Here is a 25,964-nt window from a genome sequence, read left to right on the forward strand (position 1 = left end):
TAAAGAATTTGTCTACAATTCAGGAGACCACCTGTAATTCAGGAGAATTGAGAGGATCCCCTGGAGGAAGAAATGGCAACCCACTCCAGTACTCTTGCCTGGCAAATCCCATGGACAGAGGAGCCTGGCGAGCTACAGTCCATGGAGTTGCAAGAGTCAGACACAGCTTAGTGACTAAAGGACCACCACCACAAGTTGATTGGACTCAAAATGCAAACTTGTGTTTTGTGTGGCAATTCTCACCTCAGTTCACTTATCTTTAGCACAATTGCTTGAAGTCTGTCCCACGCAGGTAATGTCAGCCAGAGATAAGGGTCCAGTTTACAAACAGAATTTAAGCCTTACTGTTTCCGGTCTCCCCTTTTCAGGATTCCTTTCTCACTTCCCAGCATTTGTGGTTGCTCCAAATTTTGCCTTCTGGTTTTTCAGTCAAGAAGATGTGCCCTACCTGGCACAGACTGGAGCCTGCCTACAGACTGGAAATGTTGGAAAAAGAAGGGAAGTTGATGCATAGGCTTATCCAGCATCATTCCCTTCTTCCACCTGTTGCTTCTGCTCTAGAATCTTCCTGTTTTGGTTGCCCTTTAGTGCTCACAGGTAGTTGATTTTTATATTTTGTCCAGAGTTTATGTGAGGCAATAACAGATGTTACCCTCAGCTTTGGTTGGGTTTGAGGAGATGAGTGAGTAGAGGAGTAGATAGATACAGTCATATCGGTGGGTTCCACATCTGTGCATTAAAAATATCTTTAAAAATTCCAGAAAGTTCCCTAAAGCTAAATTTGAATTTCCCATTTAGAAAATTGAATTTCCCACTAGAAACTACATAATGTTGGGTATTATAAGTAATCTAGAGACGATACAAAGTATACAAGAAGATGTACATAGATTATATGCAAATACTACAACCTTTTATACAAGGAACTTGAGTATCCACAGATTTCGGTATCCATGGGCTGGGGGTGATCCTCCACGAATAATGGATACCGAGGAATCTCTGTACTAGAGGCATATTCTTGGAATCCGGTCTGTTGTAGCAAAGATAACGTGGGCTTAGAGTGTCTTTACCAGGGTAAGGGCACGAATCAAGCCCTGTGACCCAGCCTAGGGATCTTTCTCAGTGGGCTGGAATGGCCTACCCGATCTGCCTGCGGAGACATTATGTTTTCCTCAGAGGGCTCCTGTATGCCAGGAGTTTCAGAATTACATGCAGAAATAATGAAATCAAGTTACTTGACAAAGAACAAAACCCCATAGAAGCAATTAAGAGGTCAAATGATGAGGAGAGGTATCAAAGGAGTCCAGGGAGAGATTACTACAAAATTGAAGGAGAGAATGGATGTCATGGAGATGCTGCATAAGGATAAGTTCAGTTCAGTCACTCAGTATCATCCAACTCTCTGTGACCCCATGGACTGCAGCACTCCAGAATTTCCTGTCCATCACCCACTCCCGGAGCTTGCTCAAACTCATGTCCATTGAGTTGGTGATGCCATCCAACCATGTCATCCTCTGTCATCCCCTTCTCCTGCCTTCAGTCTTTCCCAGCATCAGGGTCTTTTCTAATGAGTCAGTTCTTTGCATCAGGTGGCCAGAGTACCTGGTGGCATAAGGATAAAGGCCTGGAGAAATAAGGTGGGGCTTTGAAGGCCCTGACTCAAGCAAGGAGTGAGTAGGATGAGATTTGATGGGTGGAGCCTGAGTAGGGTGTGAGGAAGGCAAGCCTGTATTTGTAGACAGCCCCTTCTCTAGAGGCTTAAACTAAACAAAACTGGAAAAATGCTAGACCAGCCAGGTATGACTTAAATCCCATATGAATTCACAGTAGAGGTAACAAATAGATTCAAGGGACTAGATCTAGATAACAGTATGCCTGAAGAACCATGGACAGAGGTCCATAATATTGTACAGGAGGTGGTGAACAAAACTATCCCAAAGGAAAAGAAAAGCTAGAAGGCAAAGTGGTTGTCTGAGGAGGCTTTACACAAAGCAGAAGAATGAAGAGAAGTGAAAAGCAAGGGAGAGAGGGAAAGGTACACCCAATTAAATGCATAGTTTCAAAGAAGAGCTAGAAGAGACAAGAAGGCCTTCTTCAAAGAACAGTGTTTAATAACAGAAGAAAGCAGCAAAAGGGGAAAGACTAGAGATCTCTTCAGGAGAATTGGAAACATCGAGGGAGCATTCAGCCCAAAGATGGGCACAATTAAAGGGTGAAAATGGTAGACACCTAGTAGATGCTGAAGAGATCAAGAAGAGATGGAAAGAATACATGGAAGAACTATATAGAAAAGATCTTAATGAACTGGATTACTACAATGGTGTGGTCAGTCACCCAGAGCCAGAGATTCCGGAGTATGAAGTCAATTGGGCCTTAAGAAGCCCTGCTGTCAATAAAGTTAGTGGATGCAATGAAATTCCAGCAGAACTATTCAAATCCCTAAAGGAGGATATCATCAAGGTTTTGCATTCATTATGTCAGCAAATCTGGAAGACCCAGGAGTGGCCACAGGGCTGGAAAAGGTCAATCCTCCTTCCACTTCCCAAGAAGGGTAGTACCAAAGAATGTACTAACCATTGGACAATTGCACTCATTTCCCAGGCTAGTAAGGTCATGCTTAAAATCTTGCATGCTAGGCTTCAGCATGATGTGAACCAAGAGCTTCCAGATGTCCAAGATGGGTTTAGAAAAGATGGAGGAACTAGAGATCAAATTGCCAGCATTTTCTGGATTACAGAAAAAGCAAGGAAATTTTAGAAAATCATCTATCTCTGTTTCATCGACTACACTAAAGCCTTTGACTGTTGGATCATGGCAAACTGTGGAAAGCTCTTAAAGAGATGGGAATTCCAGACCATCTTACCTGTCTCCTGAGAAACCTGTATGTGGGTGAAGAAGCAACAGTTAGAACCTGGTATGGAACAACTGATTGGTTCAAGATCAAGAAAGGAGTATGAAAGGGCTGTCTGCTGTCACCCTGTTTGTTTAACTTATATGCTGAGCACAATATGAGAAATGCTGGGCAGGATGAGTTACAAGCTGGAATCAAGATAAGTGGGAGAAACATCAACAACCTCAGATATGTGGATGATACCACTCTAATGGCAGAAAGCAAAGAGGAACTAAAGAGCCTCTTGAGGGTGAAGGAGGAGAGTGAAAGAGCCAACTTAAGACTAAGAATTAAAAAACTAAGATCATGGCATCTGACCCCATTACTGGATGGCAAATTGAAGGGGAAAAGGTAGAAGTAGTGACCAATTTCCTATTCTTGGGCTCCAAAATCCCTGCAGATGGTGTCTGTAGCCATGAACTCAGAAGATGATTGCTTCTTGGCAGAAAAGTGATGACAAACCTAGACAGTGTGTTGAAAAGCAGAGACATTACGCTGCTGACAAAGATCCATATAGTCAAGGCTATGATCTTCCCAGTAGTCACACATGGTTGTGAGAGCTGAACCGTAAAGAAGGCAGAACACCAAAGAATTGATGCTTTTGAACTTGGTGCTGGAGAAGACTCTTTTTTTTTTTTTTAATTTTTTTAAATTTTATTTATTTTATTTTATTTTTTTTAATTTTTTTTTTTATTAGTTGGAGGCTAATTACTTCACATTTCAGTGGGTTTTGTCATACATTGATATGAATCAGCCATAGATTTACACGTATTCCCCATCCCGGTCCCCCCTCCCACCTCCCTCTCCACCAAGTCCCTTAGACCACTAGGAGATCAAACCAGTCAGTCTTAAGGGAGATCAACCCTGAATACTCATGGGAGGACTGATGCCAAAACTCCAGTATTTTGGTCATCTGATGCAAACAGACGACTCATTAGAAAAGTCCCTGATGCTGGGAAAGATTGAGGGCAGAAGGAGAAGAGGGCATCAGAGAGTGAGATAGCTGGAAGGCATCACCGATGCAATGAACATGAACTTGGGCAAACTCCAGGAGATGGTGAGGGACAGGGAGGCCTGGCTGCCTCTCTAGGGTCACAAAGAGTTGGACACGACTAGGCGACTGAACAACATTTCTCTAGAGGGGTCTTCCCTGGTGACTCAGCAATAAAGAATCTGCCTGCTAATGCAGGAGACATGGACTCAATCTTTGATTGGAAAAAACCTCACATGCCTTGGAACATAACCTGCAGTTATGTTGTGGTTAGTAATAGGTTTCAGTAAATGTTCCGAACATAAAAACATAATGAGGAAACATATAAATTCTAATTCAATTCACTCTAAAGCCACAGTAAATATTTTTGGGTGGAGGATAAATGAATTAAACTTTAAGCTTCTTTCCTGTCTTCAGAGGTAGATCACTGCCCCCCTCCCCAAGATGATTTGTCTTGGTTATAACTAATCAGTAAATTCAATCCATAGATGTTCTTTCACAAACTAACTTGAATTTTGCATTGGGGTTGCTAAAGATTGGACAGGATTTAGCAACTAACCAACAATGATAACTTTCTAGAGGAGAGATGCGGAGTGGACTGCAGTGAGGGTTGTTGTTTGCTGTTTTTCTTTGAAAATGGGGAAGACTGAAGCATGTTTAAATACTGACAGAAAGCAGCCAGTAAGAGGAAAAGGTGAAACCACTGATCCTTGAGGAAGAGGGAGGAGATTTAGGGCGGGGTGTGAGGATTGCTTTTGGGCCAAGAGGAGGAGTTGTTTTTTCCCCTGAATGGAAGTATAGTTGATGTATACTATTATATAGGTTATGAGTGTGCTATGTAGTGATTCACAACTTTAAAAAAATTATATATTTATTTGGCTGCACTGTCTTCATTGCTGTGTGGGGCTTTTCTCTAGTTGTGGTGAATGGGGTCCACTCTGTAGTTGTGGTGTGTGGCTTTCTTATTGAGCGGCTTCTCTTGTTGCAGAGCACAAGCTCTAGAGTGAGGACCCAGTAGTTGTGGCACAGAGGCTTCGTTGCTCTGAGGCATGTGAGATCTTCCAGGACCAGGGACAGAACCTGTGTCCCCTGAAGCGAAGGGCAGATTCTTAACCCCTGGACCACCAGGGAAGTGTGATTCACAACTTTTAAAGGTTATACTTCATTATAGCTATTGTAAAATATTAGCTTTACTATTTTGTACAGTATATCCTTGTAGATTTCTATGCATAATAGTTTATGCCTCTTAATCCCCTATTTTTTATTTATAATGTAATCCCCTACTTTTTATTTACATTGCTCCTCCCTCCTCCTCGCCACTGGTAATCATTGGTTTGAGTCTGCTGCTTTTTTGTTATGTTCACTAGTTTGTATTTTTTAGATTCTACATGTACGTGATATCACACACTATTTCTCTTTTTCTGTTTTATTTCTCTTAGAATAATAGCCTCCAAGTCTGTCCATGTTGTTGCAAATGGCAAAACTTTTATTATTTTTTATGTTTGAGTAGTATTCCATTGTGTGTGTGTGTGTATCAGAAAAGGTGTGGTGTATGCACACCACACAATTTCTGTTCATTAGTTAATGAACACTTCGGTTGCTTCCATATCTTGCCAGTTGTGTAAGTGGTGCTGCAATGAACCTAGAAGTGCATGTATCATTTTGAATTAGGGTTTTTGTTTCTTTCAGATATATACCCAGGAGTGGATTTGCTGGGTCATATGGTAGTTCTGTTTTTAGCTTTTTGAGAAGCCTATATACTGTTTTCCACAGTGGCTGCACCAATTTGCATTCCTACCAACAGTGTAGGAGAGCTCGCTTTTATCTACTTCTTCTCCAACATTTGTTATCTGTGTTCTTTTTGATAATAGTCATTTTGACGTGATATCTCATTGTGGTTTTTATTTGTGTTTTCCTGATCATTAGCAATGTTGAGCATATTTCTCTGTGCCCATTGGCCATCTGCATGTCTTCTTTGGAAAAATTTTGACTGTTCAGCTCTTCTGTTTTATAATCAATTTTTTTATGTTGTATGAGTTGTTTATATATGTTGGATATTAACCCCTTACTGCTCATATTGTTTGCAAATATTATCTCCCATATTGTAGGTTGTCTTTTCATTTCACTGTACTGTATAAAAGCTTTCAACTTTATTTAGGTCCCATTTGTTTATTTCTGTTTTTATTTCCTTTGCTTTAGGAGAGATTGAAAACATATTGAAAAAAACAATTAGTATGATTTATGTCAGAATATTCTGTTTTCTTCTAGGATGTTATGGTTTCTGGTCTTACATTTAGGTCTTTAATCCATTTTGAGTTTATTTTTGTATTATTGTTAGAGAATGTTCTAACTTCATTCTTTTATATGTGTGTGTCCAGTTTTCCCAGTACCACTAACTGAAGAGACTGTCTTTTCTTCATTGTATATATCCTGGGTTCCTTTGTTGTAGATTAATTGATCATAAGTGCATGGGTTAATTTCTGGGCAGGAGCTCTTAAAATTATTTCTGCTTATTAATATGATTGGGCATACTAACAAATTCTGAAGTTTGCCCAGCTAAACATTAAAAATAGGGACTTCTTGGCAGTCCAGTGGTTAAGACTCTACTTTTCCAACGCGGGGGCTACAGGTTTGATCCCTGGTTGGGATCCCACATGCCAAGTGGGATGGCTAGATTAAAAAAAAATTCTCTAGCATGCCAAGGTTATACAAATATTAAGCATTTTCTAAAAATTAAAAATAGATTGAACCAAGTATTGTGTAGCCCCTTTATCACAATGAAAATATCCTTCTCCCTCTTCCAGGCTCATGACCCTGGTTAGCTGTTACGTTATAGCTTCTTTCCTTTTGCCAGACTCTTGTCAAATGCCTTCCTTTAACTTTGCCTAATGATGGGAAGTCAAATTGTTTTGGCTTCCCAGCAGGTTCTCTTTAACCTTTACTTAACTCAGAGTTTAACTCAGGACTTTCCATACCAGATAACTTTTATGACTATGCACCTAAAAGAAACTTGGCATCTTTGACCATTTTTTTTTCTTGGTTCAGAGTCAAAATGGGCACAGGAGCTAGGATATGTACCCCAGGAAGAGAAGGGAGTTTTATTAAAAAAACAACCTACTAAATTTGAGCAATTTCTGGGAAGGATAAAATAGTTTTCTTTTACGTGAACTTAAGGGCTGTAAGATTATGAGAGGTTGGGGACCTGTAGTTATGTTGTGGTTAACGATAGATTTCAGTAAATGTTCTGAACATAAAAAACATAATGAGGAAACATATAAATTCTGATTCAATTCATTCTTAAGCCATGATAAATAATTTTGGGTGGAGGATAAATGAATTAAAATTTAAACTACTTTCCTCTCTTCAGAGGTAGATCACTGCTCCCCTCCCCAAGATCATTTGTCTTGGTTATAACTGATCAGTAAATTCAATCCATTGATGTTCTTTCATAAACTGTCTTGAATTTTGTGTTGGAGAGGAAGATTCGGTTAAGAATTTCGTTCCTTGAACATGGTAAATGAGGATTTTGCCACATCACCTTTTGCTATTGAGAAACCAATTTCAGGAAAAGTCCATGAATTGGTAAGGTTAGTTGTAGGCAGTCATCTGTGCTTTTCTGTTTAAAAATTTTTTATTTTTGGCTGTGTTGGGTCCTCGTTGCCATGCACAGGCTTTCTCTTGTTGCAGAGCATCAGCTCTGGAAAGCAAGGGCTTCAGTTAGTTGTGGTGCATGGGCTTAGTTGCTGAGGCCAGTTGCTGAGGGCTTAGTTCCTGGACCAGGGATTGAACCTGTACCCTCTCTGTCGTCCCGTGGACTCTTATCCACCGCGCCACCAGGGAAATCCTGTTTGTTTTTTTTTTTATCTTGTAGCAGCAGGAAATGGGGGCATTAAGCACATTTTAGTTATCATAGAGCCTGGCCGCCCTTGTAGGAAGGTTTTCACAGCATCTCTGAGGGGAAGTTGGTTCCCTCAGTAGAAGTAACAGCAGAAGAGAATGTCTCGTGTTCTGTGTGCAGGTTCCAGGGTGTGATGGGCCCATGACAGGAAGGCAGCCCTGGCTGCTCTGGGCCTGGGAGGGCTCTGCGGGGCAGTGTGGGCATTCGGCTTTGTTCCTCATCACCTGCCGCCTGGTATCTTCTGATACACATTCTTGGAAGTGAACAGGGCTGAACTCTTGGATAGCCATTAGTCAACACAGATTTGTATGGAGCTGTAGGGTCTCAGGCTGCCTCCAACCCGACTCCAGCCCCCTGGGGAGTGAGGAAAGCCACCTCCCCTTGGGAGCCCTCCTTGAGAACACAAACTCTCTGATGGAAGCCACTTTGCAGTTAACTGGTTATCAGCCAGTGTTTTCTGGGCCTTCCCATTTCTCTTGGCAGCCTAGAGGCCTGACTGTCCTAGTTCCCTGCTGCAGCTGGTTTAGCTTTGAACAGACATCAGTGTGAGGTACTTGCACACGTAGAAGGATAGGAGCGGGGAGCTGATCCCTGGGTTCTTATTCCGCCCATTCCCTCCATAAACCCTGACTTACACTGTCAGCAAACAGCTGCCTCAGGTCTTTTGGCTTCCTCTTGCTATTTGCCAACATGGGGCCCCTGGGGACAGAGCCCAGGCTGCAGGCCCGGTAAATGCTGCTGAGATGTATTTTTAAACCTACCCAGAGGGTGTTACAGGGAGTTCAACTGAAGCATCTCCTGTTTCCCCCTTGGAGCCCTAGGGAGACTAATTCTCCGGCTTCCTAACTCCTTCCTCCCCTCCCACCAAGCGCTTTCAGTCCCTGGTTTGGGTTTATTGACAACCATATGTATAATTCATGCAAGACAGGTTACAGTGGAGCGTGTTGCCTCTGCTAGTCAAGCATGGCTCAGTAACACTGCTCCAGATTTTGGCGGGGAAGTAGGTTTTTACTGGTGTTTGGGCCCAACGTCTTCCTGTCCGGAAGCCTTCCCCTTCCCTTGGTGAGGTCGTTTTGGAAGTGCCGTTAGGGAAAAGCCACCTTCCCCCTGTCCAGTTAGATAAATGAGTTTCAGGCAAGAACAGCCCGTTGTGTGAAGCAGAAGTTCTCAGAGGAAGGGGGGAAGGTATGCTGAAGAGAGTTTGCCCTGGGCAGCTGGTGGGCAGTGGGCACCCGGGCTGAGCCAGGGTACTTCGTGCTGGTGGCGATGCCGCAGTGTCTTGGTCTTTGTAGAACTGGGGTGCTTTGGGAAGAGAGTGTATAGTAAAGAGTGTCATGCTTTTTCTTTTCTTTCTTTTAAGTTGGGAGTATAAATTGCTTTACAATGTTGTATTTAGTTTCTACTGTACCACAAAGTGAATCAACTGTATGTATACATTTATCGCCTCCTTCTCGAGCTTCTGTCTGCCCATCCCACCTGTCTACCTCATCACAGAGCATTGAGCTGAGCTCATTGCTGTGACACCCCCAGCTTCTCACTCGCTATCTGTTTTACATGTGGGCTCCCCTGGTAGCTCAGAAGTTAAAGAATCCGCCTGCAGTGTAGGAGACCCAGGTTCAATCCCTGGGTTGGGAAGATCCCCTGGAGAAGGGAATGGCAACCCACGTCAGCATTCTTGCCTGGGAAATTCCATGGACAGAGGAGCCTGGCAGGCTACAGTTCACGGGGTTGCAAAGAGTCGAACATGACAGAGACTTACACACACACACACTATGTATAGGTCAGCGCTGCGCTCCCAGTTCGTGCCCCCCCGCCTCCGCTTCTCTCTCTGCCCTGTGTCCACATATCTGCTTTCTAAGTTAGTGGACTTTATTCCTGCCCTGCAAATAGGTTCATCTGTACCATTTTTTCTAGATTCCATATATATGCACTTGTTTTTCATAAAATGTCTTCGTTTTTCTATTCCATTGTTTCCATATACCCTGAAATGATGGGAGTGCTGGTGCCAGAGAGCTGAGAAGTGAAAGGTTCATTGTCTGCATTTATTGGCCTTTTCTTCTGGGTTTTCTATGAAGTTAAATAGAGGAAGGAGATAAATCTTAGCATGAGCTATTGGGAGCACAGAGAAGGAGGTGGCGGGACCGGAAAAATAGAAGTCAGCTCCACAGTGAACAGGTTGGGGGAGGAAGGTGGAGACAGCAAGCACAGGAGAGGCCTTCTCAGTGGTCCTGGGTGGCGGCAGTGGGATGGGGGTGGGAATGAGGGGGAGGGGGGCGCGGCCAGGGAGGGAAGGCCGAGGCAGGTCCAGGAAGGTTTACATTCTGTGCTAGAAAGTTGGGCTTTATCTGGAAGATTTTAAAGCCAGGGAGTAAAAGGGTAAGATTTTGGGTTTAGAGAGTTGATTTTGGCTCTCCAGGATAGGAGAGTGGCAGGTGGTGGCAATCATGCAGGAAGCCCAGGTTATAGGTTATAACATGACCCACATGAGAAATGGCCAGGGTCTGAACTGAGGAGGAAAGAGGAACCGATGAGCTGCAGCGTGGAGGTAGGGATCACGCACTTGGTGAATGGCTGGCCCTTGACGGCGTGTAACTTGAGTGAGACGTGAATGGCCATGTCTTTGTCAGAAGTGGGAAACGGGAGGCAGAGAGGGGAGGATGACTTCTCAGCCAGTGCCTATAGAATTGGGTTGAATGGAAACCATGAGCCTTATTCTGAGGCAAGGGCTCCCAAGGCTTCTGCTTATTTTCCTACAGGAGAGACTATGGGCCTCACAAAGTGTTACCAGTGAAGATCCACCAGCCCAATCCGTTCGTCCCAAGTGAAGAGAACATGGATCTGCAGACCACGTATAAACAAGATTACAACCCTTACCCCCTCTGTCGAGTGGATCCCATCAAACCTCGGGACAGTAAATACCCTTGTGGGGACAAGATGGAGAGTCTGCCTACTTACAAAGGTGGGAGAAGGCTGGAGGGGGCAGGGCTGGGGGGGACGGGCTGAGCCTAGGTGCTGACTGGGAAGTGGGTTTTATGCACACACGCCCTCAGTGCACAGGCTGGGCAGTCTTTTCTGCGGCCAGATCTGGCCTTCAGCCTGTTTCTGTGCAGCTAGAGAGGTAAGGATGGTTTTTAAATTTTTGAATGATTAAAAAAAAATGAGAAAGACTATTACATTAGGGTATGTGAATATTAAATTCAGAGTTCAGTGTCATAAGTATGTTTTGTTGGAACACGGCCACTTCCATTGGTTTTCTATATTATCTATGGCTAAGTTTGTGCTTCGGCAGCAAAGTTGAATAGCTGTGGCAGAAATCATATGGCATGCAAGGCTTAAGACATTTAATATCTGGCCTCCTACAAAAAATATTTGCTAGTTGCCTGCCTCAGCTTGCCATTCCTGTCCTATATTGGGCAAGCAGTTCAAGTTTAAGCCAAGTTGGGTTTCACCACTGATTGATTCATTCATTTGTTAAAAAATTATGGAAATGTAACATACAGAAAAATGTGCAAATATATAATGATAGAGACTGGTGAGTTTTTAAAATTGTATTATTTTTTAATGGGCTGAGTACCTCCCCCTGAATAACTATTTTGCTATATACATCAATCCTTTTAATCTTTAAAAATTTTTTTATTTATATTGGAGTGCAGTTGATTAACAATGCTGTGTTAGCTTTAGGTGTATGGAAAAGTGATTCAGTTATATGTATACATATATCTATCTTTTTCAATTTTTTTTTCTGTTTAGGTTATTATAAAATATTGAGTAGAGTTCCTTGTGCTGTATTTGCTATAGGTAAAATAGATAACCAGCGAGGACCTGTTCATCTTTAATTCCCATTGGACTGCAAAAGTTTTAGGAAAGTTCTAGAGGAAAGTGAGAATCCCTTGGTGAGTTGCCAGATAGCTGACAGTACAAAGGCAGATTAGACCAATGAATTGTGAGTGAATAGGCATGGAAAGAGGATGCAGATTGAAACATATAGCATTGATACTCCCTTCTAGTTACCGTCCCCACCCAGGAGAGAACCACTGTGCTGACTCTTGACTTCGTAAATTAGTTTTGCTAGTTTTGAACTTCATTGTATTGAGATGGGTTCCTTCTTTATTGGGCATTTTCTGCATTCCAGGCATGGTATTAGGACCCGTGAAGGAAGCATAATGACCTGCCCTTGAGTTTGTAGTCTGGTAGGAGAGACAGGATATCGAGTGGTGTGTGTGGCAGGTAGCAGTCACTCTACTCTATGGAGCATGAACCACAGGACTGACGCCATGGGGATGGAGGCCAGGTTTGTGATCAGTAACTGCGCTGCTTGTGATGTACATGGTTGTCCTAAGAAAATGTGCAGAACTGTCCCTGTCACATGTCTGGATATCTGCATGCCTGTGGTGATGGTGGCTTTTTAAAATTATTATTATTTTAAAAATCTGGCTGCATCATGCAGCACATGGGATCTTAGTTCCCTGTGAAAGTGAAAGTTGCTCAGTCGCATCCAACTCTGCAACCCCATGGACTATACAGTCTATGGAATTCTCCAGGCCAGAATACTGGAGTGGGTAGCCTTTCCCTTCTCCAGGGGATCTTCCCAACCCAGGGATTGAACCCTGGTCTCCTGCATTGCAGGCAAATTCTCTACTAGCTGATCCACAAGGCAAGCCTAAGAATACCGGAGTGGGTAGCCTATCCCTTCTCCAGTGAATCTTCCCAACCCAGGAATCATACTGGGGTCTCCTGCATTGCAGGTGGATTCTTTACCAATTGAGCTATCATGGAAGCCTCTTAGTTCCCTAACCAGTGATCTAACCCGCAGCCCTGCATTGGAAGCATGGAGTCTTAACCATTGGACCACCAGGGAAGTCCCCAGTAGTGGCTCTTATTTAGTCAAGCTTAACACTTGGCCATGGGGAGGTGGAGAGGCTTGAGGGGATGTAGCAATGTTCCTGAAGCCCTTCCAGGAGCTCTTAATCTATCATTCTGGAAGATTCTAAATGTGGCTGAGTATCTCTGCTTTTGCTTTTTTTTTGTCCTTTTACTTTCTTTAGTGTCACCTATTATCTTTTACTCTTCTATAGCCACCTTCTGCCAAGCCACATTCTGGACATTGTCAAATCCCCAAACAGCTCCACCTTCGTGCCCTCCACCATCTGGTCCTTTTGGCTCTTGTATTTACTCCCACCGTGACAGTCCTTGGCCTCACTGGGACCTCCAGCCCACTGATGCCTCAACCTTCCTTCTCATCATCATCAGCCTCTCCTGTGTCTGTTCCCATGCAGCTTATTCCACGTTGTATCACTGCAGCCCCTCTCTTAACTCCCTCTTTCTTCTGTCCTTCTGTCGCATCCTCCTGGTAACAACCAAACCCTGCCTTCTCCATGTCTACCACTGGATGCCCAGCTGCACATCTCTCCAACCTTATCAGCTCATCTCTGTTGGCCACAGAAAGCAAGCAGAGAGATCTTCTGAAAACAGAAATCTCACCTGACCTCGTCTTTACCTAAAACTCCTCAAATAATCACTCCAGTTCTTAGGATAAACTCCCCCACCTTTGCCCGCTCTGCTGCCTTGAAGATTTGGGCTCCTCCTCCCTGGGCCCCTCTGCTCTGACCACAGGAGCTTCTTTCAGTTGCTTTGCTCCACTTTTCTCTCTCAGGGCAGGTTGCACTGTCCTTCCCTCTTTAGAGAGCCATCCTCCTGTCCCCTCTCCAGTGCTCATCCTTCTGCAAAGGGCAGAAGCATCACACCTTCCCCTGTGCCAGACCAGACACATCCCTTAAGGTGCTTGAAGGCTGACTTGTCCCACCTTGTTTCGTAATTCATTTTGTAATTTAGTTTAACATTTGTCTCTTTGGCTAGATCGCAGGCTACAAGAGAGCAAGGGTCTGCCTTTTTCTTTGTCTGCTACCCTCAACAAGGTAGGCACCATAGCAGATGTTGTACTAAGGAGTCAGCCCAACGAGGCACGTTATGGGGTGGCACTTGGCCTCTGCAGGGCTCCTCTGTTTCCCTTTTCATCCAGTGTTTATAGGAGGGCAAAAAATGGACACTGAGCACGCAGAAAAGAACAGAGCCCAAATGAGCACTTCCCTTTGACGGTGAGGAGGCAGGGCTTCTGGTAGGGCTCATCCGACTGCATCCTCTCCACTCTACATCCTCCTTGTGGGCTTCCTGGGTTTACAAGTCTTAACAGACTTAGAGGCTCCTCAGAGCAGCTGTCTGCTCAGCTCAGCTTCCCCTCTCCACCTTGCCCTGGGTGCAAGGAGAGACCTAGGGCTGAGAAATACTCCCTGCTTTCCTTAGCGGTTGGCAAGGATGGAGTTTTCCAGTGGTATTATTTAAAAGGACATCTCCCTCCACTCCCCACAAAATAATCCCCCCCAAAATCAACACACAGAAAAAAAAAATCTAATACTTAAGCTTTAATCTCTGCAGTATTCTTCCCCTTCTCCAAACATTTACATCTCAAATTGCCCTCTGCAAACCAGAGAATAGTATTCTGCTGTTAAAACTGAGTCATGGCTGACTTTGCCTTACCGAGAAAGTTAATATTGAGAAAACCCTATTTTCTTTCTTTCTTTTTTTTTTTAAAAAGCAGTTAATAGGCACCAGAAATTTGTCTGCTGATACAGACTTAAAATTTTTTAAAAATTGAAGTATGGTTGATTACACTGTTGTATTAGTTTCTGCTATAGAGCAAAGTGAATCAGTTATATATCGACTCCACTCTTTTTTAGATTCTTTTCCCATATAAGCCATCACCGAGTATTGAGTAAGAGTTCCCTGTGCTATAAAGTAGGTCCTTCTTTGTTATCTGTTTTATATATAATAGTGTATATATGTCAATCCCAATATTCCAGTTTACTCCTTCCCTCTGTCCCCCTGGTAACAAAGTTTATTTTCTACATCTGTAATTCTATTTCTATTTTATAGATAAGTTTATTTGTATGCTTTTCTTTAGATTCCACATATAAACGATATCATATGGTCTTTGTCTGACTTTCTTCACTTAGTATGATCATCTCTAGGTCCATCCATGTTGCTGCAATTGGCGTTATTTTGTTCTTTTTTATGGCTGAGTAATATTCCACTGTATATCTGTACCACATCTTCTTTATCCACTTCTCTGTTGATGGACATTTAGGTTGTTTCCATGACCTGGTTATTGTAAATAGTGTTTCAGTGAACACTGAGGGTGCGTGTATCTTTTCAAATTGGTTTTTTCCCCCAGATATATGCCCAGTAGTGGGATTGCTGGATCAAATGTAGCTCTGTTTTTAGTTTAGTTTTTTTTTTTTTTTAAAGATTTGTTCTCATTCTTTTTAAAAAAATAATTTTATTTATTTATTTATGACTGTTCTGGGTCTTAATTGCTATGCAGGCTTTTCTCTAGTTGTAGCAAGTAGGGGCTGCTCTCCAGTTGAGTGTGTGGGCTTCTAATTGCAGTGGCTTCTCTTGTTGTGGAGCATGGGCTGTAGGGCCCCTGGGCTTCAGTAGTTGTGGCTCTCAGGCTCCAGAGCACAGGCTCAGTAATTTTGGCACACAGTCTTAATTGCTCAGAGGCATGTGGGATCTTCCCAGATCTGGGATCGAACCCATGTCTCTTGCATTGGCCCGTAGATTCTTTACCACTGAGCCACCAGGGAAGCCCTGTTTTTAGTTTTTTAAGGAACCTCCATACTGTTCTTCATAGTGGCTGCCCCAATTTACATTCCTACCAAAAGTGTACTTACACAGACTTAACAGGACTGTTCTGAACCAGGCATGCTTAGACCTGTTGGTTTTATTCTGGCTACATATGTACCTGAGGGTAGGTTTCATAGTTCTCCTCTGAAATTCAGGTTTAAAATCAATTCGGTTTGTAGTCAAAGAAAACATCTGTCATTCGGTGTCAGTTGTAACATATGTGTAACCTAGTTTTGAATAATACTTACCATATCATATAATCTCAGTGGTTAATTTTTTCCATTACTCCTCTAGGGTATAGTGGCTTCCAAAACTTGGCCTTAAATGCCAAACATTTATTTTCCACTTGTAGCACAGGGGATGCTGCAGTGAAGATGTGTTTAGTGAGGTAATAAATGAACGAGTAGTTCTAGATCTCTATTTACGAGGGCTCCCGGTGCCATAGTTTGGCATTAGAGTTGCACATATCCCCACCAGGTCTGTTACTCGGTGGGTGCAGGCCAAGGGCAAGAATGAAGCCTGGGGAAGGCCCAGGACATTTGCTCTTTGCATCCTGCACAACCTCATGCATATTTGAGGGGCCACATCCTTGCCTTATCAGTTGGCTTATTGCTCATGTGATGACTTGTTTCTCTTATGGAAATAGTATTGCTTTAATACTTAATAAGTCTTTAATAAGTCTTCTGTAGCAGTGTTTATGGTTTTGTGTCTATACATTGATTCTCCTTCCAAAGGGAAGGTGGGGTAGAAACCAAAGATCAAGGTCATTAAATAGATGTATTTCAACGGGTGCATCTATATTATGTCTATATGCTCTGCTTGCTATTGTTGCATAGGAAAAATATGCAAACTTTTCTCTTACTACTCTTATGGCCAGTGCCTTTACTGGCCTCCAGAAAACCACTAGTAAAATTTGCTCCAGCAGCATTTGGTTGTAATTTTGACATTTTCAAAACACTGTGCAATTGGAAAGATTGAGAGTGTAATTACTTGATGCTCAGCTTTAGGTTTAGCTTTTTTTTTTTTTTTTTAGACACATTATTGAATGGAATCTCTTTTAAAGAGGTTCTTGCCAATTACGCACATGACACCCTGGCCCTGAAGGGCTTTTACTGATGGCTTTTCAGGCATGTGAATAGTTTGTCATGTGGAATTCTGAGGTTTTTTTGTAATATACGCTGGGTGGAGGAAGTTAGGAGGTTGGATAATAATGTGGTTTCCACTGTATTGTTGGGTATCAGAAATCACATGAGGCAACTCTCAGTTTAGGAACCTGTTTTCTTAACACTCCATCCATCACAGGAGAGGGCCAGAAAACCCTGTCCTACCCACCCCCATGTACCTTGAGGCAGTGTGTAGGCATCTACAGGTAGATGCCCCCATTTCAGTGAGGCTTGAAGTCTGAGGGGGAAACATGTGGTTTATATTCAGCAAGATGGTTCCCTCTAAGGCCCCCTAATGCTTTCAAGATGCTGATAGAGCCATTAATAGCTCTTGGAGAAAGATTAGATTTTCAATTAAAATGAAGCCAATTTAAAATAAATAGTTGGTAGTATTATTAGCTTGAACTAAGCTTAAGAGTGTGCCTGGGGGTGGGGATGTCAGGACTTACAGCGTGGCAGAGTGAGGAACTTGACAAATTCTCTCCCCAAAAAAGCAACAATAAAACTGGACAAAATAGTAAAAACCAACCATTTTAGGACTCTGGAACTCAACCAAAGGGGTACAACAAATTGAGAACCATTTATTCAGGAAAAACTACTAAATCATGTTATGAACAGTGGGAGTGTGTGGTGTTTTATCCTGGGGCTGCTTCCATCACCCCTCCCTCAAGTTCCATCTGTGTGGTAGTTCTGCTTGGGCAGGCTAGGCTGCGAAAACCAGAAACTTTGCTGCCAGTGAGGGCTGATTGGAGAAAAGTGCACACTCAGGCAATTCAGTAAAAACAATAGTGACATTAATGGCAAAAAAATTAGGGAAGACAGTTTCTGCGGTTAGTTTGAGGTTGCAGTACTCCTTGAAACAAGCAGCAGACCAGCAGATCAGTGAGAAATTGACCAAAGAGACTCAGAGAATGAGACAGACTCAGAGGTGGGCCTTGATAAGCTCATATATATTCCTGATGGTCTTAAAGACTGTGCATATGGGCAAGGCAGTGTGCAGGCTCAAGAGATCAGAGAAAGGGTCTAGTTATTTACTCATCTTTCCTGGCTGAACATGATGCCTGGTGCATATGCAGAGGAGATATGAGACAGCCTGGTAGAAAATAAAAGCTGGGGGAAAGTTGTAAGCTGTACGATCTTTGACTGTATTCTCCAACTCACACACAGATTCATTGGCAAATGGTGAAAACCTTAGTGGCTTAAGGTGCCTAAGTATGTGTGCTTAGTCGCTCATTAGTGTCCAAGTCTGTGATCTCATGGACTGTAGCCCACCAGGCTCCTCGGTCCATGGGAATTCTCTGGGCAAGAATACCAGAGTGGGTTGCCGTGCCTTCCGCCAGGGGATCTTTCCAACCCAGGGATTGAACTCAGGTCTCCCACGTTGCAGGTGGATTCTTTACCATCTGAGCCACTAGGAGGAGGGTGCTTATGTATAACTTCTGGTTAATCAGAGGCTGATTACTAAACTATGCTGTGATAGAGGGTAGCTCTTAGGAATCTAGGCCTAAAAGTAAGATAAATTAAAAAGAAAAAACTGCCAGTACAATACTATAGTGATTACTGTAGCTTTGCAGTATAGTCTGAAGGCTTCCTAGGTGGCTCTATTGGTAAGGAACCCTCCTGCCAATGCAGGAGACATAAGAGACTTGAGTTTGATCCCTGGGTTGGGAAGATCCCCTGGAGGAGGGCATGGCAACCCACTCCAGTATTCTTGCCTGGAAAATCCCGTGGACAGAAAAGCCTGGTGGGCTACAGTCCACGGGGTCACAAAGATTTGGATATGACTTAGAAACCAAGCAATAACCACAGTCTGAAGTCAGGGAGCCTGATTCCTCCAGCTCCATTTTTCTTTCTCAAGATTGCTTTGGCTGTTTGGGGTCTTTTGTGTTTCCATACAAATTATAAAATTTTTTGTTCCAGCTCTGTGAAAAATACCACTGGTAATTTTGCTAGGGATTGCATTGAATCTGTAAATTGCTTTGGGTAGTATAATAATTTTCATAATATTGATTTTTCCAGTCTAAGAACGTGGTATTTCTCTCCATCCATTTGTGTCATCTTTGATTTCTCTCATCAGCGTCTTATAGTTTTCTATGTACAGCTCTTTTGTCTTAGGTAGGTTTATTCCTAGGTATTTTACTCTTTTTGTTGCAATGGTAAATGGGATTGTTTCCTTAACTTCTCTTTCTGATTTTTTTGTTGTTAGTGTATAAGTATGCAAGAGATTTCTGTGTATTAATTTTTTGTTTTGTGACTTTAACAAATTCTTTATTGAGATAGATCTAGTAGTTTTCTGGTGGCATCTTTAGGATTTTCTATGTATAGTATCATGTCATCTGCAAACAGTGAGAGTTTTACCTCTTCTTTTCCAATTTGGATTCCCTTTATTTCTTTTTCTTTGATTGCTGTGGATAGAATTTCCAAAACTATGTTGAATAATAGTGGTGAGAGTGGGCACCCTCATCTTGTTCCTGATGTTAAAGAAATGCTTTCAGTTTTTTAAAAATTGAAAATAATGTTTGCTGTGGGTTTGTTGTATCTGGCCTTTATTATGTTGAGATAGGTTCCCCCATGCCTACTTTCTGGAAAGTTTTTTTAAATCATAAATTGGTTTAATTTTGTTGAAATTGTGTTCTACATAGATTGAGATTATCATATGGTTTTTATCCTTTAGTTTGTTAATGTGGTGCGTCACATTGATTGGTTTTCATATCCTGAAGAATCAGTATATGCATTGCATCCCTGGGATAAACCTCACTTGACAATGGTGTATGATCCTTTTAATGTGTTGTTGGAGTCTGCTAGTATTTTGTTGAGGATTTTAGCATCTATGTTTATCAGTGATATTGGCCTGTAATTTCCTTTTTTGGTAATAACTTTGTCTGATTTTGGTTATCTGGTTATCAGGGTGATGGTAGCCTTGTAGAATGAGAAATAATATCAAAATAGGTAGTGAGAATCCATGTTTGTAGATTGAAGATTCAATGCAGTTTAAGGTGCAGTTCAGTTCAGTTCAGTCTCTCAGTCGTGTCTGACTCTTTGCAACCCCATGAATCGCAGCACGCCAGGCCCCCCTGTCCATCACCAACTCCCAGAGTTTACTCAAACTCCTGCCCATTGAGTCGGTGATGCCATCCAGCCATCTCATCCTCTGTCATCCCCTTCTCCTCCTGCCCCCAGTCCCTCCCAGCATCAGGGTCTTTTCTAATGAGTCAACTCTTCACATGAGGTGGCCAAAGTATTGAAGTTTCAGCTTCAGCATCAGTCCTTCCAATGAATACCCAGGACTGATCTCCTTTAGGATGGACTGGTTGGATCTCCTTGCAGTCCAAGGGACTCTCAAGAGTCTTCTCCAACACCACAGTTCAAAAGCATCCATTTTTTGGCGCTCAGCTTTCTTCACAGTCCAACTCTCACATCTATACGTGACCACTGGAAAAACCATAGCCTTGACTAGATGGACGTTTGTTGGCAAAGTAATGTCTCTGCTTTTTAATATGCTCTCTAGGTTGGTCATAACTTTCCTTCCAAGGAGTAAGCATCTTTTAATTTCATGGCTGCAGTCACCATCTGCAGTGATTTTGGAACCCCCCCCCAAAAAAAGTTTGACACTGTTTCTACTGTTTCCCCATCTATTTGCCATAAAGTGATGGGACCAGATGGCATGATCTTAGTTTTCTGAATGTTGAGCTTTAAGCCAACTTTTCCACTCTCCTCTTTCACTTTCATCATTAGGGAAATGTAAATTAAAATATAGAGAGGGAGGTGGGAGGGGGGGATCGGGATGGGGAATACATGTAAATCCATGGCTGATTCATGTCAATGTATGACAAAAACCACTACAATATTGTAAAGTAATTAGCCTCCAACTAATAAAAATAAATGAAAAAAAATACAATGAGATACCATTAAACACCCACTATAGAATGCCTATAATTAAAAAACAAATTGTAATAACAAGTGTTGAAGATGTGGAGAAATGAGAACTTTCATACATTGCTGGTAGGAACATGAAGTGGCACACCCACTTTGGAAAAGTTTGCGGTATGTTGAAAAGTTAAACATAAATTAAACATATAACTTATCAATTTTGCTTCTTGGTATCTACCTAAGAAAGATGAAAAGATATATCCTCACAAACACTTGTCTATAAATGTTCCTAGCAGAAATTTTCATAATAGCCAAATGATGAAAACCATCCAAACGCCCATCAAATGATGAATGGATAAACAAAATTTACCCTAGTACTATTCAACAATAAAAGGGAGTGGACTGATACATGCTGTGAGAGGGATGAGCCTCCTTTACATTATGCTTAGTGGATGAAGCCAATACAAAACACTATATATTGTGCAATTCCATTTATAGAAAATGTCCAGAAAAGGCACATTTATAGTGACCAAGAAATGATTAATTATTGCCCAGGGATGAGAATGAAGATTGCAAATTGGCTTGATTAAATTTTTAGGGTGGTGATGGAAATGTTTTATAACTAGATTAAAAAAATTTTTTTTTATTGAAGTATAGTTGATTTACAATGTTTTGTTAATTTATGTGGTACAGCAAGGTGATTCAGAGTAACTAGATTTTGATTATAGATTGTTGCACAACTCTGTAAAAGTTATTAAATTATGTGTGTAAGATGATGCATTTTATATTTATACAAATTATACCTCAAGAAAGCTGTTTAAAATGTGTGCCTGTGGACTCCACTGGTATTGGCTATATACCTCAAAGACTGCTTTTGTTCTTTTTGTAAAGTTGTAGGCAAGAGAATTCCCTGTTGATTCAGAGTGGTTAGCCAACATAGTCCCCCTTATTCCCCTGGAGTGCCATATTTGATGTATGTGGATTGTATGTGTGATGATAGGAACATAATGGCGATTACCCCATGGATGACCAAGGGAGGCCTGGTAGGTCTGGCTGGTGGCCCAGTAGGGCTGGGTTATGAATCCTTGGTCTCACTGCTCTGCATATACCTTCCCAGTCACTCTTTGATGATTCACAGAGGACACCTTCCCTTAGAGGAATGGAGCTGTTCTTGGATAAGGGAAAAGCAGTAGTTGGACTGGAGAAGGCAATGGCACCCCACTCCAGTACTCTTGCCTGGAAAATCCCGTGGACGGAGGAGCCTGGTAGGCTACAGCCCATGGGGTTGCACAGAGTCAGACACAACTGAAGTGACTTAGCAGCAGCAGCAGTTGGACTCCTCTGTTGGAATCCATTCCGTGGGTCCACTCATGGCCATGGACCCTCTAAAATCCCCACATGCAGCATTGTGGGTGTGATGAGACTCCTATAAATTAGTCTCTTCTGCATGTGTGTGTGTGCTGTCACTTCAGTTGTATCTGACTCTTTGTGATCTATTGGACTGTAGCCCACCAGGCTCCTCTGTCCGTGGGGATTCTCCAGGCAAGAAAACTGGAGTGGGCTGCCATGCCCTCCTCCAGGAGATCTTCCTGACCCAGGGATTGAACCTGCATCTCTTACATCTCCTGCATTGGCAGGCGGGTTCTTTACCACTAGCACCACCTGGGAAGCCTTCTGCTGCACAATGACCTGCAAATACCACAAAGTTGAAACATCAGGCCCTTGGTTGAGGTGGTGGCAGGGATCTAGTCTGGTTTTCCTCTGTCTCCTGTAACATCTCCCTGAAGTCTGGCCTGTGGCTTTGGGGCTTCTGGGAATACATGCAGGTCGAGTGATTGGATTTATGAATAATCACCACTTCTGCTTTATTTTCAGCTGACTATTTACCCTGGAACCAACCAAGACGAGAGTTGCTTCGTCCTCCTCACCACTACCGGCCGGCATCGACCAAGTTTGATAGTCGCACTACACAGCAGGACGACTATTCCATGAAGGGCCTGGTGAACACCAGGAGCTGTAAGCCTCCAGCTGTGCCCAAGCTCTGTAACATCCCCCTGGAGGATCTGACGAACTACAAGATGAGCTACGTGGCCCACCCCTTGGAGAAGCGCTTTGTGCATGAGTCAGAGAAGTTCAGGCCCTGTGAAATCCCCTTTGAAAGCCTCACCACCCACAAGGAGTCATACCGCGGTCTGATGGGGGAGCCAGCCAAGAGCTTGAAACCTCCTGCCAGGCCTTGTGGGCTCTTGCCCTTCTCCAACACCACTGAGTTTCGAGATAAGTACCAAGCCTGGCCAACGCCCCAGGTGTTCTCCAAACCTCCTGCCATGTATGTCCCTCCTGAAGAGAAGATGGACCTTTTGACAACAGTTCAGGCCCACTACACGTTCCCTAAGGGCGCCCCGGCTGAGTCCTGCCGACCCGCGCCCTCCGTCAAGAAGGGTGGTCGCTTTGAAGGCTCCACCACGACCAAAGAGGACTACAAGCAGTGGGCCAGCATGCGGACAGAGCCGGTCAAGCCCATCCCCCAGCTGAACCTTCCCTCTGAGCCCTTGGACTGCCTGACCACCACACGAGCCCACTATGTGCCCCACCTGCCCATGATGACCAAAAGCTGCAAGCCCCTCTGGTCTGGGCCCCAAGGAAATATCCCTGTGGAGGGCCAGACCACATATACCATCAGCTTTACTCCTAAGGAAATGAGCAGATGCCTGGCTTCGTACCCTGAGCCTCCTGGCTACATCTTTGAGGAAATAGATGCTTTGGGGCACAGGATATACAGGCCCATTTCTCAGACAGGCTCTCGGCGGAACAGCCGTTTTTCTGTAGGTGATTCAGAAAATCCCAACCAGCAGGAGTTGACAGTGTCAGCCTGATTTTTAAAGGTTGTAATTTAGAAATTGCACAATACTTATAAAATCATATGGTTGAGCTATTCATTGGACCAAAAAAGAAAAAAAAAAAAGGAATTCCCCAAAAATGAAAAAAAAATTTCATCGTCGTTTCCTGGACACTTGAATAAAATGAGAATCACTTGACTCAAGGAAAATGACATTTAATCACTGGCTAATTAGTCCCCTAACCCTCCCTCTTCTGTCTCCCCCTCTTGGGCCCTTTATCTTGTGCTCATGGAATCAAAGCTGGTCTCTGAGGTTTCCTTCCCATCCAGATGTATTTTACTAGTTTAATTATTGTATAAATTGACATCATGATCATCCCTTGCCAAGAATGAAGTGCCAAAGAATAAACTTCATTTTGGGGGGATTGAATCTGCAGGTCTGTTTGTTCACCCCATGTGCTGTCTATGCAGAGAGCAGGCCATATTTCTTGCGACCTCTGGGGATATTTCAGCCTAACTCTCTTGTTGCTTCCTCATCCTGGTAGGGGTGCCTCAGGCCTGATCTGGAGTCTTGTTTTGGGGCCTCTCTACACAGGGCTGCTTCACAGGGCATCTTTCTACCTCTTCACATCACAACATACCAGTAACAACAGTGTTGTCTGATGGGGTATGAGTCTAGTCATGAGTCTTGCCCATGAACCAGGCACTGAACTGAAATTTCCTCTCCCCTCCATGCTCTTCCCCAGTTCTCTGATACCATGGAGTGTATTTTAGGGTTCTACCGACTCAAAACAGAGGCAGATGGAGGGAAAGGACAAAGTTCTATGGCAGTCCTAGGAAAGCATGGACGGCCAGACCTCTCTCATTCCCAAACCAGTGCAGGCTCTGAGTCCAGGGAGAGGAGGGGCGGAGGGGGGAGAAAGGGAGCCCTCGGCAACCAGGCAGTTGGCAGCTGGCTCTTAAGCTGTGAGCGCTTCTAAATGCTCAGAACCTGGAAAAAATGGCCGCACATTGGGCTGATTCCTGGGAAGCCTGGATCCGCTTGTCCTAAAATGACAGCTATGACCAGGCCTCTCATAAAGTGTGATATAGTGATAATGGAGAAAGGGTTGGAGGTTCCTCTTTGGGGCCTAAGGTTTGATCCTAAGGTTAAGTAATTTGGAGTTTTTTTTTTTTTTTTTAGGAAGAATCAAGGAGGGACTTTGTTCAAGAGGGCCCAGGCCAGGATCAGATGAGTTCAAGGTCTGTGTGAGCCTCATCCAGGGGGATGCAGATTGACACTTGGGTTATCTGCCTCTCTTTTGAGTCTGTAGAACCTTAAAATATACTCCATGGTATCAGAGAACTGGGGAAGAGCATGGAGGGGAGAGGAAATTTCAGTTCAGTGCCTGGTTCATGGGCAAGACGCCTGTATCTCTTATTCAAGTCTATCTTTCCATGGCTCTCACCTCCCTGGCCCAGACTTTCAGGTCCCCACTCATTGTCTTCTTACCGTGAGGTTAGTTTGCATCACTGGATTGGGATTTATGGCATTTAATCCTCTTGGTTGTATCAGGTGTGGATGACTGCCCTTATGGGATAAAGAAGCTCAGAGAGATGATGCACCTTGCCTAAGGCCACAGAGCTTGGAGCACCAAGGCCAAGACTGGAACCCAGGTCTTCTGTTTCCAGATCCAGGGCTCTTGACTCAACACCAGGCACCTCCCATCTGCAGTGGCTCAGATCTCATGGCTCCAGCAACCGCATCAAATTGTACTATCTCTGTTTGAACTCCTTTCTGGAGGCCATTAAGCTAAAGGAGGCCACTTAGGAGGGTAGGTTTTATTATTTTTGTTTCATCATTTTTCACAGATCAAAGGAATATTGGCGCTTGATTTGAAAAACCAAATGGTATTAAAATGCTTATAAAACGGCAGCAGTCTCTTAAGCAGCCACCCCTTCGTCTCTATTATAACTTCCCCAGAGAACAATTGTAAATAATTGGATCTGTTTCTACTAATATTTTCCCTCAAATTCCTTAATAATGTTGTTTTAGTTGCTAAGTTGTGTCTAACTCTCTTGTGACCCCATGGACTGTAGCCCGCCAGGCTCTTCTGTCCATGGGATTTCCTAGACAAAAATACTGGAGTGGATTTCCATTTCCTCCTCTAGAGGATCTTCCCAACCCAGGAATTGAACTTGCATCTCCTTCTTGGGAGACATATTCTTTACCATTGAGCCACCAGGGAAGTCCATAGTATATATACTAATATATTAGTATGAAAGTGAAAATCGCTCAGTGGTGTCTCTTTGTGACCCCGTGGACTGTAGCCTGCCAAACTCCTCTGTCCATGGAATTCTCCAGGAAAGAATACTGGAGAGGGTAGCCATTCCCTTTTCCAGGGGATCTTCCCAACCCAGGGATCAAACCCGAGTCTCCTGCATTGCAGGCAGATTCTTCACCTTCTGAGCCACCAGGAAAGCCCCCCTATAATAGTGTGTGTGTGTGTGTGTGTGTGTGTGTACTGGTGTCTGCTGACTCATTGATTTTAGACCTAGTCTCTTTTGGTAAATTAGGTATTTTAATCTTTTACATTTAATTCTTTAATTCTTTTAATTCCTTCGCTCCCCCTTCTTAATATAGTTATATGAGA

General features: G+C 43.2%; 1 protein-coding gene across 1 annotated transcript in view; it reads left to right on the top strand.

Annotated features, from left to right (window-relative positions):
• Nucleotides 1-23,472, top strand: part of SAXO1 (stabilizer of axonemal microtubules 1) — a 104,118-nt gene extending 80,646 nt beyond the window's left edge. Inside the window, exons 3-4 of the mRNA XM_043891102.1 lie at nucleotides 10,533-10,735; nucleotides 22,368-23,472. Coding sequence (XP_043747037.1) covers nucleotides 10,533-10,735; nucleotides 22,368-23,368 — 1,204 coding nt within the window. The 3' untranslated portion in view covers nucleotides 23,369-23,472. The remainder of the gene's footprint in view (nucleotides 1-10,532; nucleotides 10,736-22,367) is intronic.
• The last annotated feature ends 2,492 nt before the right edge of the window (nucleotides 23,473-25,964 follow it).

Source organism: Cervus elaphus, chromosome 29, assembly GCF_910594005.1.
Source record: "Cervus elaphus chromosome 29, mCerEla1.1, whole genome shotgun sequence".
Lineage (NCBI taxonomy): Eukaryota > Metazoa > Chordata > Mammalia > Artiodactyla > Cervidae > Cervus > Cervus elaphus.